The 17,310-nt window shown below is 38.6% G+C and overlaps 1 protein-coding gene across 2 annotated transcripts in view; it reads left to right on the top strand.

The window, feature by feature from the left end:
* The window catches only part of LOC110154053 (dynein axonemal heavy chain 9), a 567,616-nt gene that overhangs the window by 410,056 nt on the left and 140,250 nt on the right, over positions 1-17,310 (top strand). For both annotated transcript variants that reach the window (XM_020917987.2, XM_055150409.1), the window contains exon 68: positions 8,973-9,166. In XM_020917987.2, coding sequence (XP_020773646.2) covers positions 8,973-9,166 — 194 coding nt within the window. The remainder of the gene's footprint in view (positions 1-8,972; positions 9,167-17,310) is intronic.

The raw sequence follows: 17,310 nt of genomic DNA, 5'->3' as shown, positions 1-17,310 counted from the left end.
TATGTGTGTGGCTGGAGCAGGGCCGTGTGCACAGCCTCTTAAATGTGCTCCAAACTTTAGCCGCCGCTCCGTGCTTTTCTCTCACTCTCTTTCTCTCTTTCCTTCAGAGGCGTTTGTTGCCGTCTCAGGATATTTCTCCATATTGCGAAGCGCCCAGGTCGATTCAGCGCACGCATTTACAAATAGATGGAGCGTCCGGCGTACAAAGATAGATTGTACCTTTCAAAAGAAGATTATTCAAACAGGTTTTTAGCGCTTTGGTGAGCTGGGGTCAGGCAGGAGAGGCTCGCCCAGGGAATATGTTATTTTTGTCTAAATGAAACCCATTCCAAATTCTACTCCCACAGTCAATGAGTGTGGTCGAGCAGTTGTTTGAGGTAATTGTGAGAGTATTTTTGGTTCTTTTCTTTGTCTCTGTCTTTTGTCTGCTCCCCGTTGGTTGCACTGTATTTGTTTTCTGAAATTAGACAGTGACATTTTAACAGTGACAGCCAACATTAATACACTTTATATGTTAAAACTCAAAGCAAAATGTAGCCTTTATCTTTTTAAAGAAGATATATTGTGCTTGAGCTGTATAATTATAATCTGTGATGTCCGTGGATCATTATGTTATCATTTAGGCATTTAAATTTGCAATATTGATCTAAAACAACTTAATAAAAGAAAGAAGTGCGATGACTTCTGCGTTAGAAAACTGTAGTGACCAATGAGAGCTGATGTCGTTGTAAAAGTCATGACAACAAAGCGACGGAGGCTGTGGGTCCCTCCTCTGGACAGCTCCACATCACACACATCACATCATTTTTTATTTTTTATTTTTGTACCAAAATTACTATGCAACACTGCCAAATTATAAGTGTATCATTGATATAAAAAATAAAACAAAGAAGAACAAAGTGCTTTTGACACAGTGAGCGTGAACCAGTGGAGGCCAAAACAGGAGTAGATCAGCATTTTCTATTCATTCAGTATTTTCCCAGGTACCAGTTGGGAGTTTTTAAAAGTGGACAGAGGTAAAAACAAAGTTCTAAAGTGTGTTGAAGGTGGTTCCAGTCACGGCTGGAGCTGTGGATGTGCAGGAGTGAGCTGAGGTAGGACGGACTTTTACCAATTAAACATTTATAAAGGAACAATAAGCAGTGTGTTTGTGTATGGCTGTGGAGAGAGGAACACTTCAGGGAGTAAAGTGTGCAGTGATGGTGGTAAATGTCAGCCTGATTCATCAGTCGGTTTCACTTCGTAGAAACCGTCTGACCTCACAGCATTAGGATTCGTTCAACAGTAGGTGGGTAGGTGGGCTAACCAATCGCTGTTATTTGGTTGTGATGTATGTAATTCGCTGCTAACAGGGCCAACTGGTAAATGAAGCTTTTCCCAAATCCCGTAGGAAGAAGGACAATAAAGTCTTTCCCTTGATAAAATTCACCAAACCTTCTCTTTGTTCCAGCTTTAAATCCTCGATCTCGGGATTCGTTGCCAACACAGTCTGACTTCGTCTACATCCATCTCGACACTTTGTTTGTTGTGCTGTTCCACAAAAGGACCCAGACAGGCGCCACGAGTTTAACGTCATGGCTTCATAGCTCACAGATGATTGGCCGGTACACAGTCTACAACTGCTGGGGTTCTTGCAAACCGTCTAGTGCAGACATGTCAAACTCAGGTTCGGGGGCCAAATTTGGCCCATGATATAATTATATTTGGCCTGCAAGATAATTTCAAATATGTATTAGAGCTGTCCGCCACTACAGATATTCTATAGGCGAGTTTCAGCTGACGTCATTGTTATTAAAAGCCCACATTGCATGCTGGGAAATATTTTGGTCGGAGGCAAGAAACACGATAGCGGTCAAACACAGGGCGTAACCTCGCGTATTTCTCCCCGATAATGGTAAATTCCTGCTGCATTATCGGATGCACAAATAGAAGCACAGAAGAAGGAAAATGTCTTTTTCATATTCTGAGTGAAAAGAACCGCTAACGGTGAATTAAACGGCTTTCAAACATTCGCAGAGCAAACGTAGAAGATCCTAACAAACCGTGGACTCCAACAAGTTCAACAACACATCGAGACTCTTGGAGGTTTTCATCTTTTCTGCTGTGAATGACCCAGGAGTTTCCACCAAGTCATTGTGGATATCGCCCAAGTGAATATTTGTCCAGGTAGTTGACGATTCTGACCAATAATTTGGTTTGGTCCACCTTTTGTCGGGGTTGAAAAGGATGATTTGGCTCCATTGATGCTTATGACCAATTTCTGGTCAAATTGTCTTGGGTCCTCTGCTGTTAGAGTGGATAAATAACCGGGATCAATACCCTTTACGTGCTTTCTCGCTCCGTCCGTCATGTTGAATTAGTGTTTCTTGCCGCCGACCAAAATAATTCCCAGCATGCAACGCACGCTTTTGCCAACAATGAAACTCGCCTATAGAGACATGATTTATTTAAAATGTTATTATTTTATATTCTGCTGGTTCTGGATTCAGTGTTTAAGCAAAACTGTTATTAAACATTTAGTTTAATAGGAAAAGGTTTAACATTACAGATCTCGAAAGAAGAGAAAACATACAGATGTTGTTGAAATTTTTCAGTAAATATTTAGTTTGACCTATGACTTAGTCCCAGTTTTTAATTTTGGCCTCTGTGAATTTGAGTTTAGCACCACTGGTCTAGTGTTCCAGCCTGACTAGTTTAATGATGCACCTGTGACAAAGCAGATGGCAGCAGTGTGATAAATCACACGGAGCTTATGGAGCAGTGTTTTTGAGACAGATCTGTAAACTCCATATTCTCCATAGTCCGTGATTGGGAGGACTGTACAGTAGTTTTAACCAAAAGCTCTTTTGCGGGGCGCGTGAAACTGTGTTTATGTTGATATTGGAAACCTATTCTTAGTTTGATTTTACTGAGCAGACTTTTGTTGATTGTTGATGTGCCTTGGTTCTTGTAATGATCAACAATTTGAATCTCTGAGGCGTCCAAGGCTCTTGGTCTGTGGGAGGATTCTATTAAATATCATACATTTTGTTGTCTTTTGTGTTCAGTGTTTTGGAGCAGGGAGAATCCAGTCCTAAGACAAGATTCATTTACACAAACATGCACGTATCACTCCAAAAATAACTTCAGAAGGTCAGTGAGAAGAAAACTACTATAACATGTTTAAAAGCTTTGAAAAGCCCATTTTGCAGAATAGGTTTTATAGATGTTTTTCACAAATATTGATGTGTAATCTTGTGTCGAGACTTCTTAAAATGTAATGTAATAAAAATCACTGACAAACTGACAACTAAAACAATGATTAGTTGCAGCCGTATATGATCTGTTTGACCTATTGTTCTGAAAATGTTTTGTTTTTGACGCTCTGAGTCTCCCCTCCCTTTGCTCCCTGTGCTACATCACTCCCCCTTTAGAGCACCATTACGACGCAATCAGTGTGCATCCTGCTAATGAAACTACTGCAGGCCTCAGCAGGTTTGTTACGTAGCTGTGTACAGTTTTGGATCATGCTTTTGTAGATTGAGAATGATGGTGTGGGAGCGTGGCTGACCCAGGCCTGTGGACTGAACACTGCACAGAATCTTGCAGCCGTAAGGAGAGTTTGAATATGACCCAGGAGAGATTGTTAAATTACTGAAACATGCATGGATGGCATCTCAAGCCTCTTCAGCCCTGATTTGATAAAAGAACAATGCTATAACATGGGAGAAAGCTCAAAAAAAAAAAAATCTACATATCATAATATCCCCCTTTAAAGCAGCAAAAACCAAAGTAGAAACATCTTTGAGAAGTATTAATTGTTCTGACCTTCTCGTGAGACAGAGAGCACATGTTCTAATTTTGTTTTCAAAACCAAAACACTTAATCTGAGCTATAAGCTGCACTTAAATCACAAGTCAAATCATTTGTACTTCAGTGCAGTTAAAAATAGAGTTATAAAGTATAGACGGCTTTAAAATGTGTTAAACATCTACACAGCCGCCTCGTATAGACTTCAAGAGAACCACACACTTCACCGTCCTCAGAGCATCTCCGCACAAGATGTGGACACATATTTGCCACATTGTGAAGACTTAAATCTGCACACGCTCACATCATGGGGACCTGCCTCCTTTAGGTGCTCATGAAGTAAATCCTGCCTCGTATTATTTGATCAGCAACGTGGTTTAAAGTTCAGGTATGTGTTAAAATAAAGGTTAGGGTTCGGTTTAGGCCAGGGTTTAGGTTAGGATTAGTGTTTAGGTTAAAGTTAGGGTTTGGGTTAAGGTCAGGGTTTAGGTTATGGTTTAAGTTAAGCAAGTAGTGACTTAGTGGTTAAGGTTAGGATCGTGCTGGATATTATCAGGCAGTTGCAGATTTGATACTTTGACTCAGAGACAGCAATACGATATGTGTGAGATACAGTGCACTTTCCATTGGTTATGATTTGATATCATAGATTTCAAACCAATTCAAAACAGTTCAGTAAAAAATAAAAATATATATATATATATATATATATATAATAATTCACACAAACACACAGAGACATGAATGGTGCATTTGTTTTCCATTTATTACCTGGTCCCCGAAGGGTTGACCAGGTTTTGTATTCACCTTTTGTGTGTGTGTGTGTGTCTGTCAACCCATGATAATTCCACCATTCATGGACCGATTGTCACCAAATGTGGTCAATCCCCCGTGTCCAATGCCGCAAAAAAAGTTTGGTGTCAATCCAAGGTCATTTGAGGTCACACGAGTCATTTGAAAGGTCACACCATTATAAAGGATCAGCAATTTCTGAACCATCTGCAGCCTAAAATATTCACCCAATCATCACACAAGTTGGCACACACATAACCGGGGCACACTGGATGTTACAGGTTGAAACCGGTCAAGGTCACTTGAAGGTCAAGATAACCAAGGTCAAATATGTATTTTTGGTCATAACTCTGCGAAGGATGGAGCTCGAGCAACAGGAGTGTCTCAAAATCTCAGAAAAATGATTATCTATTTATAATTCTATACATTTGTATAGTCAAATATTCATAGTTTTCGAGATGATCACTAAATATAACAGTTCTTTCTCTTTCAGTGTAGCCGTTAAAATTCTAATTGGAACCAAAATAATTTCCATTTGTTGTTTTTCTGGTGAAACACAACACACTGATCTACAGTCACACAACTAACATACACACAACTCATGAACAATGACATTTTGGTTCCACACAAGTAAACACCGACATTCTCATGTGTGACCAACATCACACTAATGTTCATGGGCCTGTACACATACACACATTACATTGTGAATATAATGATCATGTCATATGGGCTGAGCTCCTCATAAACTGCTTCTGTGGTGATGAACTGACCCACCGACGCCTCATGGGACCAGGTTGATATCTCTGATTGGGCTTGTTGAACATGAATGATCATAACAAAGTGATTTTAATTTAGTGCCTGTGACTGCAGAAGGACACAAACACTGGTCAGTGGTTCATCCACAGCTTCTACTGCTCCACATTTACACTACCAGTCAAAAGTTTTAGAACTCCACACTTTTTCCAGTTTCTTGCTGTTTATTGTGTCATTGCATTGTGAAATGATAGAATAGAAATGTGCTTTTCTGTAGTTTACAATGTATATGTAGTATATAAGATTGTTGTTTCGCTCTTGGCACAAACTTGAAATAAAAACAAATTAATCAATCAATCAATAAATAAATAAGCAATTTGAGTTGAAAAATAAATCATAGAATCAATTTATCGACCAAAACATATTATAAACTTTTGATTCATGAAAGTGTCCACCTTTGGCAGATAGAACAGCTGAACACACTCCTGGCTTGTTATTTTTACAACAGAAATATTGTTCAGAAAGTTTTTCCCAAGTCTGTTACAGAAGTTCCATAAATGTGTGGCACTTGTAGGTTACTTCACTCTTCTGAAGGGTTCATCCCAAACCAGCTCCACGGGGTTTAAGTCTGGACACTTACCATCAAGCTTCATCATCTTCTTCTTTTTTCCTGAGGTAGTTTTGGCAAAGATTGGACTTGTGTTTTGTTCTTTTATCTTTTTTTTTAACCTCTGTCTGTTCAGTTCTTACGTTTGTACCATTTCAAGCGATTCTTTGGACTTGCATGACTTGAACTGCAATAAATAGCTGAAAAAAATGAGGGTGTTCTAAAGCGTTTGACTGGAAGTGTACTTGTACAAGGGACATGTGCAGTTTGAAGCCTCTAAAGAACCACCACAGAACTACTCAATCATGTGATACTGAAAGTCTGTGTCAAATCATGACCTGAGCAAAGTGAATCTGAAACACACCCATTTTAATCATCAAAAACTCATGTATGTAACACATGTAAGATGTGTTGCATAAATGAGATTTCTTCCTCTAAACAAGCAACAAACTTGTGGCGCTGTCACAGAATCATTTGGTAAATATACAAAAAAGTCCTCCTGCTGATTGTGATTCTATTTCAACTCTGTCTTAGTTTTTGCTCAGATTTCATTTATTCAATGTCTAACAGTCAGTGTTGGGAGTAATGTGTTATAAAAGTAATGAATTACTGTAATGCATTGTTTTTTGCTTTAACGCAGTAATGTTACGGGATTACAGGGGAAAACTGTAATATTTTACTCGGAACAAATGTGAGTAAGGCGCGTTACATGTATATGTTTTTTTAACCTGAATTTGAAGTGGTGGGTTTTTCTTTATATAAATTTGCTAAAATTAACGCGATATCAGCAGCGATGAAACGTCGGAGACGTGCCCATGTAGACTTGTCAGGTGACGAAAGGACCGACACAGAACTCCACGCTCCACGGGGCGAAGTGCAGCTGACGCCCAATCGCACCTTGCAAACACCCTGTTCCACAGCCGCGGGGTTCTCTCAGGGGCGGTCCTAGATTACAAGTTCTAGTCCAAGATTAGTCCTGGTTTAGTCCTTGTTTAGACCTAGTTTAGTCCTAGTTCAATCCTTGTTAAACCTAGTTTAGTCCTGGTTCAATCCTTGTTTAGACCTAATTTAGTCCTAGTTCAATCCTTGTTTAGACCTAGTTTAGTCCTGGTTCAATCCTTGTTTAGACCTAGTTTAGTCCTAGTTCAATCCTTGTTTAGACCTAGTTTAGTCCTGGTTCAATCCTTGTTTAGAACTAGTTTAGTCCTGGTTCAGTCCGTCTTCAGTTTTGGTTTAGTCCTAGTTCAGTCCATATCTGGCGCAAAAGTTCAGCATTTGCACAGTTATTTTGGTGAGAGTAACTTAAAAGTAATGTAATATTAATGTAATGTATTTTACATTTTAAATGCAGTAATATTGTAATGCAACAAATGACTTTGAAATGACATTTAAAATGCATTATAGTTTTAAAGTGCCCAGTAGTGCTAACAGTCATGTGTGAGTGAATGTGTGTGAGTGAATGTGTGTGTGTGTGTGTGTGTGTGTGTGTGATTTCAATACTAAGACTTTAAACATCTTTCAGTCTTTGGACCTGGTCAAGCAGAAGTAAACAGCAAGGCCAAAAATTCAAATTAATGCATCTGATATAAAAATGTATTGAACAGATACATATGTACTCTAGTTTATGAAACTGTTGACCTTTTTTCTGTACCATTTTTGGTTCTAAAGTTCCATATGTTTTAAACAGATCATGTATGAAACATGGAACAAAAATTATTTCCCAAATTTCAAAGACCTGCAAATCATGTAAATAAATGGATGTATTTCATCATATCTTGTGTTATTCCATCTTTGAACTGTTGATGAAGGTACAGGATTTAAAAAAAAAAAAAAAAAAAAAGTATTTAAAATGATAAAATTTGGCTTGGAAGGACAGACATATTTTATAGAAATAGTTTCCTTTCATTTTGAAGTAATATTAAAGTATTCAGAAGAAAAAAGCAACAAATGATGTAAAATCCTGCACCTTCTACTTGTTTGCACAATTTTCCCTCCGTTACTTTTCCCTCCGTTACCATGACCTTTCTTAATAAAAAATCTCATGACTCAAAAAGTAAGAGGTTTTTCAACCTAATCTTGTACCATATGGTAGAAAACTATATGAAGCAAATATTCAAACCAGTTTGTTAAGGATATGGAAGTGAGAACCAAGAGTTATCACTGTTTGGATTTATTGCCCAAAAAGTGCTGCATATTTCATTCCCTTCGTTACCGACATGAGTTTTTTAATTTTTTGTCAACAACTTGAAAGAATATCACAGGTTTAACTTGACTCTGTTGGAGTGTAACTCTTTCCTACATTCTGATACTTTACTTATTTCAATAGTCCCTCTAGTTTCTGAATAAGACACATTTGAATGTCAAAAATCTGCCCCTGTTTCCCTCCGTTACCACTTGACCAGACCCCTTTACCAGGGCAGAGACTGAAAACCGCATTTATTTACAAAAACTAAAATAAAATAAAGAGAGAGAATAAGAATAAAATAAGAGAAGTGATGCAAATGTATCGATACAGCAGCAAATGATATCAATACTGTATCATCAACTTTAACAACACAATATATAGATATTTCAATACTTTTGCACTCCTCTGTTTTGGATCAGTCCTCAGAAAGTGAATGTAATGTCCCCAAGAGAGATACATGCCTGAGTGTGTGTGTGTTCTCCTGATCTGATGCTGTGCTCGTCAGCGGCTCTTCACTGGACTTGTGTGTTTCTTGTGTGTGTGTGTGTGTGTGTGTCTTGCATGTGTGTGTGCCGTGTGTGTGTGTGTGTGAGTTCGGATCTGATGTCAGCTGCTCTTCAGGACCACCCCCTCGGCTGTGCCCGCGTCCCGTTTGCTCAGCACATTGTGGAATAAAGATTATTTATATTAGACAGATAAGCACTTCTGTCTGCTTTTGTTGCTTTTATTTATCCCCCAGACTTGTGCAAGCTCAGTCATTTCCTTTGTTGTGTATTGTGGAGAATGTTTGTGAATTAGTGGTGGCAAATTGAAATGCTGTGGTTGTGCTTTTGTTGTGGGCAGGCCCTGTGCGCCATGGACGAGTTCAGGAACTTGGACCGGGACTTGGAGGGCTCGGCCAAGCGCTGGAGGAAGTTTGTGGAGTCGGAGTGTCCGGAGAAGGAGGCGTTTCCTCAAGAGTGGAAGAACAAGACGGAGCTGCAGAAGCTGTGCATGATGAGAGCTCTGAGACCGGACCGCATGACCTACGCTGTCAGGTAACACCACTTAACATACATCACTCTGGGGTATTCTACATGTGTCTTTGGTGGAATGTCCAGCAGTTACCATGGTGACACAAAAAGTTGAAATACAAAAATATGGAAATAACAAGACATTTTCAGGAGCCTGTGATCATTCATGGTCTTGTTTAGGAGTTAGATTTTCAACAAAAGCTCCTGTTGCAGTTCCAGCTCTTTCTGTTAAAAAATAAAGCTCAGATCTAACAAACCTCAGATGGAAGAGTGCTTAAATTTAGCATCACACCCCCAGGGGAATGTTGATGACATAATCTGCAAAGTCTGAATATACAAGCCCACGGTGTAGACTCGAAAAACTGGACGTGGTCACATTTGGTCCCAAACCTGGAGCTGATCTGCCAGACTTTTCTTCTTTTTTTTTTTCTACCTACACATTGCAGAAAAGGTTTAAGATGGAAGTCCTTTGGAAGTTGCTTTTCTATTTATTGGTGAGACACACTACATTCTACACTACATTTTTGTATGTTTAAAAAAAAACTGAACATTTTTGGGACAATTTGTGACATTTGAATCTCAAAATGAAATGGAGCCAGTCAATATTAGATACTAAAAATACACAGAGGGGCTGTTGGATATCTTATTCAGTATTTTAATCTGGCTAAAAATGTGGCTAAAAATGAAAATTCCACCAAATTTTTTGGAGTTAAATCTTGAATAAAATAGACTTGTAACTTGTTAAGAATAATATTTTAAATTTTGTGAGTGTAGGTGCTACTTTAACCCCTTAATGCCTGAATTTATATAGATGTATATAAAAAAAAGTGTTGTGTGTGTTTTTGCCTTTAAGTAGATGGTAAATTAAGTTCAGATTATTAATATGATTGTAGAAAAACAAAACAAAACAAAACAAAAAGCAAGTTATTAGAAATTTGGGGATGTTGCACTTTTGCGACAACTACAAACAAGAAACAAGTGCTGCTAAAGGTTCAATCCAATCCACTTTATTTCTGTCACACATTTCACAAACAAACAGTTTTCAAAGTGCTGCACAAATACATAATAACAACAACAATAATAAAATGATAATATAGCTGCAAGTGGCGATGATCGGCCGTCGCATGCACCTACGCTGCGCCCTGCAAACGCTGCGTCCCACAAGCACTGCACCCTGCAAACACTGCGCCCCACAAACACAGCACCCCGCAAAACACCGCGCCCCACACTAACCATAATAACCCTAAGCTTAAACCTAACCCTGAGTTTTTTAATCGAGACCATGTCACAAATGTGGGTACCAAATTTTGTATATCTATGACAAATAAAACATTATTTTTCCATACAAATTTTGTAGGGGGCGCTATTGCACCCATTTTTCTTAGATCAATGTGTTCATAGTCGGGGTGTGAACCCATGATTAAAATTTGAGTGAAATTGGCCAAAGTTTGTGCGACTGGGTGATTTTACCATTGGAATAACATGGAGAGTTTATGTCATCGCTATGGTAACACCGTAAAAAATATGACATGGGTGTCATTGCCTGAATCAGGATGCCGAAACTAAAGTTTTCTGAAAGCTATACATATACAAGCTATACATTTTCGGAAACCTCTGGTGCATTGCTACGGGATGGCGAGGGTCCCTGGTCACTACGAGCGAGTCACGTTGTGCCATTCCACTTTCGGGCCACTAGGAGCATCGCTTTGCGATACTAATAGGCCCTTCGCCAGCCTCTGGCGCTCAGGCCTAAAAATAAACTACTAAAATAATACTAATCTTAAAATAATAAAACCGGTAAAATAAAATAAAAACTAAATCATAGAATAGAAATAAATAAACCAATAAATAAATTAAATCAAAAACACCAATAAAAACACTGGGGCCAGTCCATTCAAAGCTTTAAAAATAAACAATAAAATCTTAAAATCAATTCCAAAATTAACAGGAAGCCAGTGCAAAGACGCAAGGACTGGGGTAATGTGCTCTCTCCTTTTTATTCCTGTTAAAAGTTGTTAAAGTTTTAAAAAGTTTTAGGCCAGCCAAGCCTTGACGTCAGACAGACAGTGGAGCAGGGGTGTCAGGTTCGAGGAAGGTCCTGCAGTGACACTTGGTGTTAACTGGTTATGAGCAGATAAATGAAAAATGCATTTTGAGAAAAAACACCCTTACAATGTCCCATTTAGTATGGCCCATTTAATACGACTGCAGTTTGAATTTAGAGCAGAGTTGAATAATTTGGTTGTTTCCACATGAAAGTTTATATACTGAGAAACAATTGGAAAAATACTACTACTCACAATAACAATATAAATAATGCACAATACGCATTTGTATTGTTACTGGCTTTAAGCAGCCTCTCGAGTACCTGTGTTTTGGCATTTAATATTTTAGAACTAATTTATTTGAGCATATTATAAATCAAAACTTTCCAAACCCAGTATCAGAATCTGTAGCACATGAACTGATTCTTAAAGGGGGGTTAGCGGGGCCGGTTAAGTCAATATTTTAGAAGAATCGTCCAAGCACCAAATTTGGCAGGGATGTAGCTTATGACATAATATGGCAGCCAAGAGGATCTTAAAGCTCCACCCACTTGCTATGAATGCAATGTGAGTAGTTATTATTACATGATTAACAATGACACAACTGTACCTCTTTTCAAGGACATAAACCAAATGCCAATTAAACTTAACATATATAGATTAGATGATGGATCTGGTATTCAGGCAACACTTACAAAAAAGAATGCCAAATATCATCAAAGTTATCACTTACTCTTCAGTAATAGTAAACTACAACGTGCAAGGAAACGTGCTGCTGATACACACAATGACCTCAGTGAGGATCAACCTAAGGTCAGAAGAAAGTCTAAAAATGAGCAGCATTGTTTCTTGTGTGACAAAAATGCGCCAATTGCAGAACTACGGCAGCAATGACCATGCATTTAAATGATAGGTTAAATGAATGTGCTTGTCATTTTTTTTTATTGTTGGCAAACTCTTTGCTGTATTAAGTGGGGGAGATGTAATCGCACAGGAATTGCACTATCATTTCTCATGCTTAACATCTCTATATAACAGAGAGAAGGCTCACCTCTTGTCAATTAAACACCAAGAAGAACCTAAACATGATGTTGAACCCTTAGTTTTTACAGAGCTTTTGACATACATGACTGAAACTTACAGTTTTATATAGAAATGGTGGCCATCTTGAAAATCAGCTGCCATATTGTTTTTTCTAGGTAGCTAATGTGGTTTTTGTTTATTATCTGGTTTGTAGATACAAACAGTTTAATTTATAGCCCATATTCATAACACAAGGATGATCAAAACAATATCAGTGCTGAGAACTATACTTTTTATATATAAATGATGACCATCTTGAAAATTGGCGGCCATTTTGGGTTTTTTTAGGTGGCGAAGGTGCTTTTCTGAAAGAGGGGGTTCTAAGCTACAGCCATGCCAAATTTGATGCTTGTACGACAAAGTGCACGATTATTTCAGTAATCGGCCCCTCTAGGTGAAAGTAACTAACTCATGAAGATCGCAAAAAGCACGCTACTATTCACATGCATTTTTGAGCACATAAAAAAAAAAACAGGACAGACTTGCATGATTCAATTCCATTAACATATGCGTGCACATGTTTCTGCATATGTGCTTACACTAACATCCAGTCATCCATTATTAAGTTCTGTTAAGCCCCACACGATTATGATGTAGAAATGCATAAATGTGGTGTATTAAAACATTATAATACACATATAATGATTGGGTATAAAATAAGCAGATTTGTCCATAGACTGTGTAATCTGAGCGCACAATGGGCCCTGACACTGAGTGGGACGGGCTTTGTCTGCTCTGCACATTCACACATTATAAACCACCGCGGCTTTTCTATTTGCTCCATTCGTACATGACAACTTGATTGAGTCAGGGCGCGTGACATTGGGAACACACGAGATGTGTAGTCTGATGCTGAAAGATTTGGTAAAAAATGTGAGACATTTCAAAAAACAAAAAACAACAAAAACACAAGACATTCTGAAACCATCAATAATTGGCGACAGCAGCTCAGTTGGCACAGTGCTTGTCCTCTGTTACAAAGGCTGACAGTGTGATTAGCTTTCACAGATGAATACTGCTGTTGTGTCCTTGAGCAAGACACCAACCCCCCCAGTGTCTGCATATACTGGTGTGTGAACATGTGTGTGATTTGTTGATGTTCTGAAGTTCTTTGAGTGCCTTGAAAGTAGAACTGGCCTTATTTGACACCGGCCTCTTGATATTTTTGCAACAACTAGAATTTATTATCAGCATTTATATTTTTACTCTTCGTTATTATATTATATTGTGATGTGTGAGCTACTGCGTCCAAATCATTTTGCTTGTGGATCAATAAAGTTTGTCTAAATGTGATACTGTATATATTTCTAATTTGTCAAACTGTGCACAGACTAATAAGAGCCTGAACTAACTGAGCAGAGCTGGAGAAGAGAAATAAAATGAACCTGTCCATTTGACCCCAGAAGTGTCTGATCCTGACCCGGGCCTGATCAGTACGTAGCTGGGGACAAAGGGATGTTAAAGGGATAGTTCGGATTTTTTGACATAAATCTGTATGTCATCCCCGTCATCAGTGTTGTGCATTCACACCGACTTACCCCCGAAAGCGTCCGGTGAGCCGAGATACTGGCCCGTTTTGGTGCTGAGGAAAGTAGTTGGGCAAGTTGTGTGGGGACTGTATACTAAAGCGTTTTTCTTCTCAAAGCAATATGTGTTCAAAAGAGTGATACATTTGCATCACAAAACCATTGTCGCCAAAAAAGTCAGATCTCATAATCGCTTGGCGCTATTTTCTCTCCGTACGTACCACTGCGCACGGCCGCCAGGTGACAGCCGCGCACCGATCCATCACTTTCTTCAGTTGTTCGGCAGTGTTTACATGCGCAGACCGCCACCACGCGAGAGAGCTAACGAGAGAACTAGAGCCATAAGTATATGAGCTTGTATAAGATACATATGAATATATCTAAAAAATGGTGCGAACTCTTGATTATCCAGGCTGTAACAACAAAAATCTGGCTGAATCTCCACGCACATTTCACTGTTTTCCTGTCACAGACTTTGTGCTGAGGAAACTTTGGCTTCTTGCCTTTGGCTTCAATGTGGAAACCAAACCAGGTAAGAACGAAGAAGTGCCGCTATGTTTACAAGAGGACAGGCTCAAGAATCAGCTGTAAATCACTCATATCACCAGTGAAGCTTCTACAAAACGTAACTTTATAAGTTATTACTATTGTAAATGTGGCGTACACTATTGGCAGCAGCTACGTGGACGTGTGGATGATTCCATGTTTCTATTAGTCGTCCATACTTCAGTCACAGTGGAGGCTCTATGTTCGCTGTATACGAGTTTATAAATGACGTGATGGTGATTGTCGCTCACTCGGTCTCTCACGGCTCCAGCGTCAACTTGTACCACTTCTCTGTCTTTTCTCTCTCTCTCTGCTCGTTCTAACTCCATCTGGTGAAATTCGGCATCAGTATATTCGGGTTCACAAAGATCTCCCCTTGGGTTTGTGGTAAAGGCAAAGTCTTTATTGTTGGTGTCATAATCAGACATGTTGTCGCTAACATTCCAAGCAGTAAACAAAGTGAACCAGGCTCATATACTTATGGCTCTAGCTCTCTCGTTAGCTCTCTCGCGTGGTGGCGGTCTGCGCATGTAAACACTGCCGAACAACTGAAGAAAGTGATGGATCGGTGCGCGGCTGTCACCTGGCGGCCGCGCGCAGTGGTACGTACGGAGAGAAAATAGCGCCAAGCGATTATGAGATCTGACTTTTTTGGCGACAATGGTTTTGTGATGCAAATGTAGCACTCTTTTGAACACATATTGCTTTGAGAAGAAAAACGCTTTATTATACAGTCCCCACACAACTTGCCCAACTACTTTCCTCAGCACCAAAACGGGCCAGTATCTCGGCTCACCGGACGCTTTCGGGGGTAAGTCGGTGTGAATGCACAACACTGATGACGGGGATGACATACAGATTTATGTCAAAAAATCCGAACTATCCCTTTAAGATTATGTGTTTCATTAATAATAATGATTATACAGATCACAGTATAATCAAGTCATTTCAATTCAACCTTTTCCTCAAAAGAAAACCGAAGTGTTCAAATGTTTTTATTATATCATTCATAAAGCTGCTCACAGACTAGACCAACACTGACCCATGAGACCAGCCATATCTAAACTATGGCCCAGGGGCCAAATGGGGCCCTCAGACAAATTTCTCTTGGCCCTCAGACTTCCAGGTGAATTGGCCCAAATGACCTTGCATTAATAAAAAAAAAAATAATTACTACAAGTTTTTTGAAAAGCTACCTTGATAAAGTGAATATTTAATATTTAGTGTGTGGTTTTGAGGATCTTAGCATGAATAAAGACTGATGGTTCATTCTAACATGTTAAACATGCACATATTTCAATTATTCCCTGTACTGAGCATCAGTCTACAACCCTAGATCGGCCCTCTGCTTCGTCTGTGTTTAGATATGTGGCCCTTGATGAAAAAAGTTTGGACACCCCTGCACTAGACAATGTGAGTGAAGTAAATTAAAGAGGAAGGATTACGCAAAATCGACTTTTTGGACCTTCTTACCATGTTATAATGTTGTTCCTTCATCAGAAACATGCCTGAAGATGTTCGAGATGTCATCCATGCATATTTGGGTAATTTAGCGATCTCCAGGGCCCTACTGTAACCGTCTCTATGCTTAGTAGTACGTCTCAGCACACAAGCCTTTGTAACCGATGCTCCCACTCAGCCATTTTTCATAAATAATACAAAATGATACACTACAACTTGACGTACTTGATGTGATGTGCATTTGTTTCATTAGGTAAATGAATGCTGGACGGGCACTGACTTAGCACGGAGAGCAAAGGGAGAGGGAGCTCAGAGCGCCAAAAAAGAAACTGAAACTTGTTGAACATAGTTTTCTATGAATCTAGCATTTTCAGAACAATAAAAGGTAACATGGTGATCTAAATATGTGATGTATCAGCAGTAATGTAACAATAACCGAAATGATATCGTATTGTATGGGGGTCCGGTCAAGCGTTAACGGAGAGAAACAGAGGCAGATTTTTTACATTAAAATGTCTCTTATTCAGAAACTAGAGGGACTATTGAAATAAGTAAAGTATCAGAATGTAGGAAAGAGTTAACACTCCAACAGGGTCAAGTTAAACCTGTGATATTCTTTCAAGTTGTTGACAAAAAATGTAAAAAACTCATGTCGGTAACGGAGGGAATGAAATATGCAGCACTTTTTGGGCAATAAATCCAAACAGTGATAACTCTTGGTTCTCACTTACATATCCTTAACAAACTGGTTTGAATATTTGCTTCATATAGTTTTCTACCATATGGTACAAGATTAGGTTGAAAAACCTCTTACTTTTTGAGTCATGAGATTTTTTATTAAGAAAGGTCATGGTAACGGAGGGAAAATTGTTCAAGCAAGTAAAAGGTGCATGATTTTACGTCATTTGTCGCTTTTTTCTTCTGAATACTTTAATATTACTTCAAAATGAAAAGAAACTATTTCTATAAAATATGTCAGTCCTTCCAAGCAAATTTTTATCATTTTAAATACATTTTTTTTTTTTTAAATCATGAACCTTCATCAACAGTTCAGAGATGGAATAACACAAGATATGATGAAATACATCCATTTATTTACATGATTTGCAGGTCTTTGAAATTTGGGAAATAATTTTTGTTCCATGTTTCATACATGGTCTGTTTAAAACGTATGGAACTTTAGAACCAAAAATGGTACAGAAAAAAGGTCAACAGTTTCATAAACTAGAGTACATATGTATCTGTTCAATACATTTTTATATCAGATGCATTAACTTAATTAATTTTTGGCCTTGCTGTTTACTTCTGCTTGACCGGGCCCATCGTCAGAAGTCTCACAATAATACCGTGACCCAGAACAATATATCAAATTACAAGTCTCTTTGCTTAAATGAAGTGTGTAAGACAATACTTGTGTACAGAGCATACACCACACCTAACAACAATAATAATAATGATGATTTAAAATAATATGTAAAGAGCAACATAAATAACAGCTGTAAATAAG

This window comes from Boleophthalmus pectinirostris, unplaced genomic scaffold (assembly GCF_026225935.1).
Source record: "Boleophthalmus pectinirostris isolate CB_2022bp ecotype Guang Dong unplaced genomic scaffold, ASM2622593v1 HiC_scaffold_14, whole genome shotgun sequence".
In the NCBI taxonomy this organism is placed as follows: domain Eukaryota; kingdom Metazoa; phylum Chordata; class Actinopteri; order Gobiiformes; family Gobiidae; genus Boleophthalmus; species Boleophthalmus pectinirostris.
The sequence above is the reverse complement of the archived record's forward strand: the minus strand, read 5'-3'. Positions and strand labels throughout refer to the sequence as shown.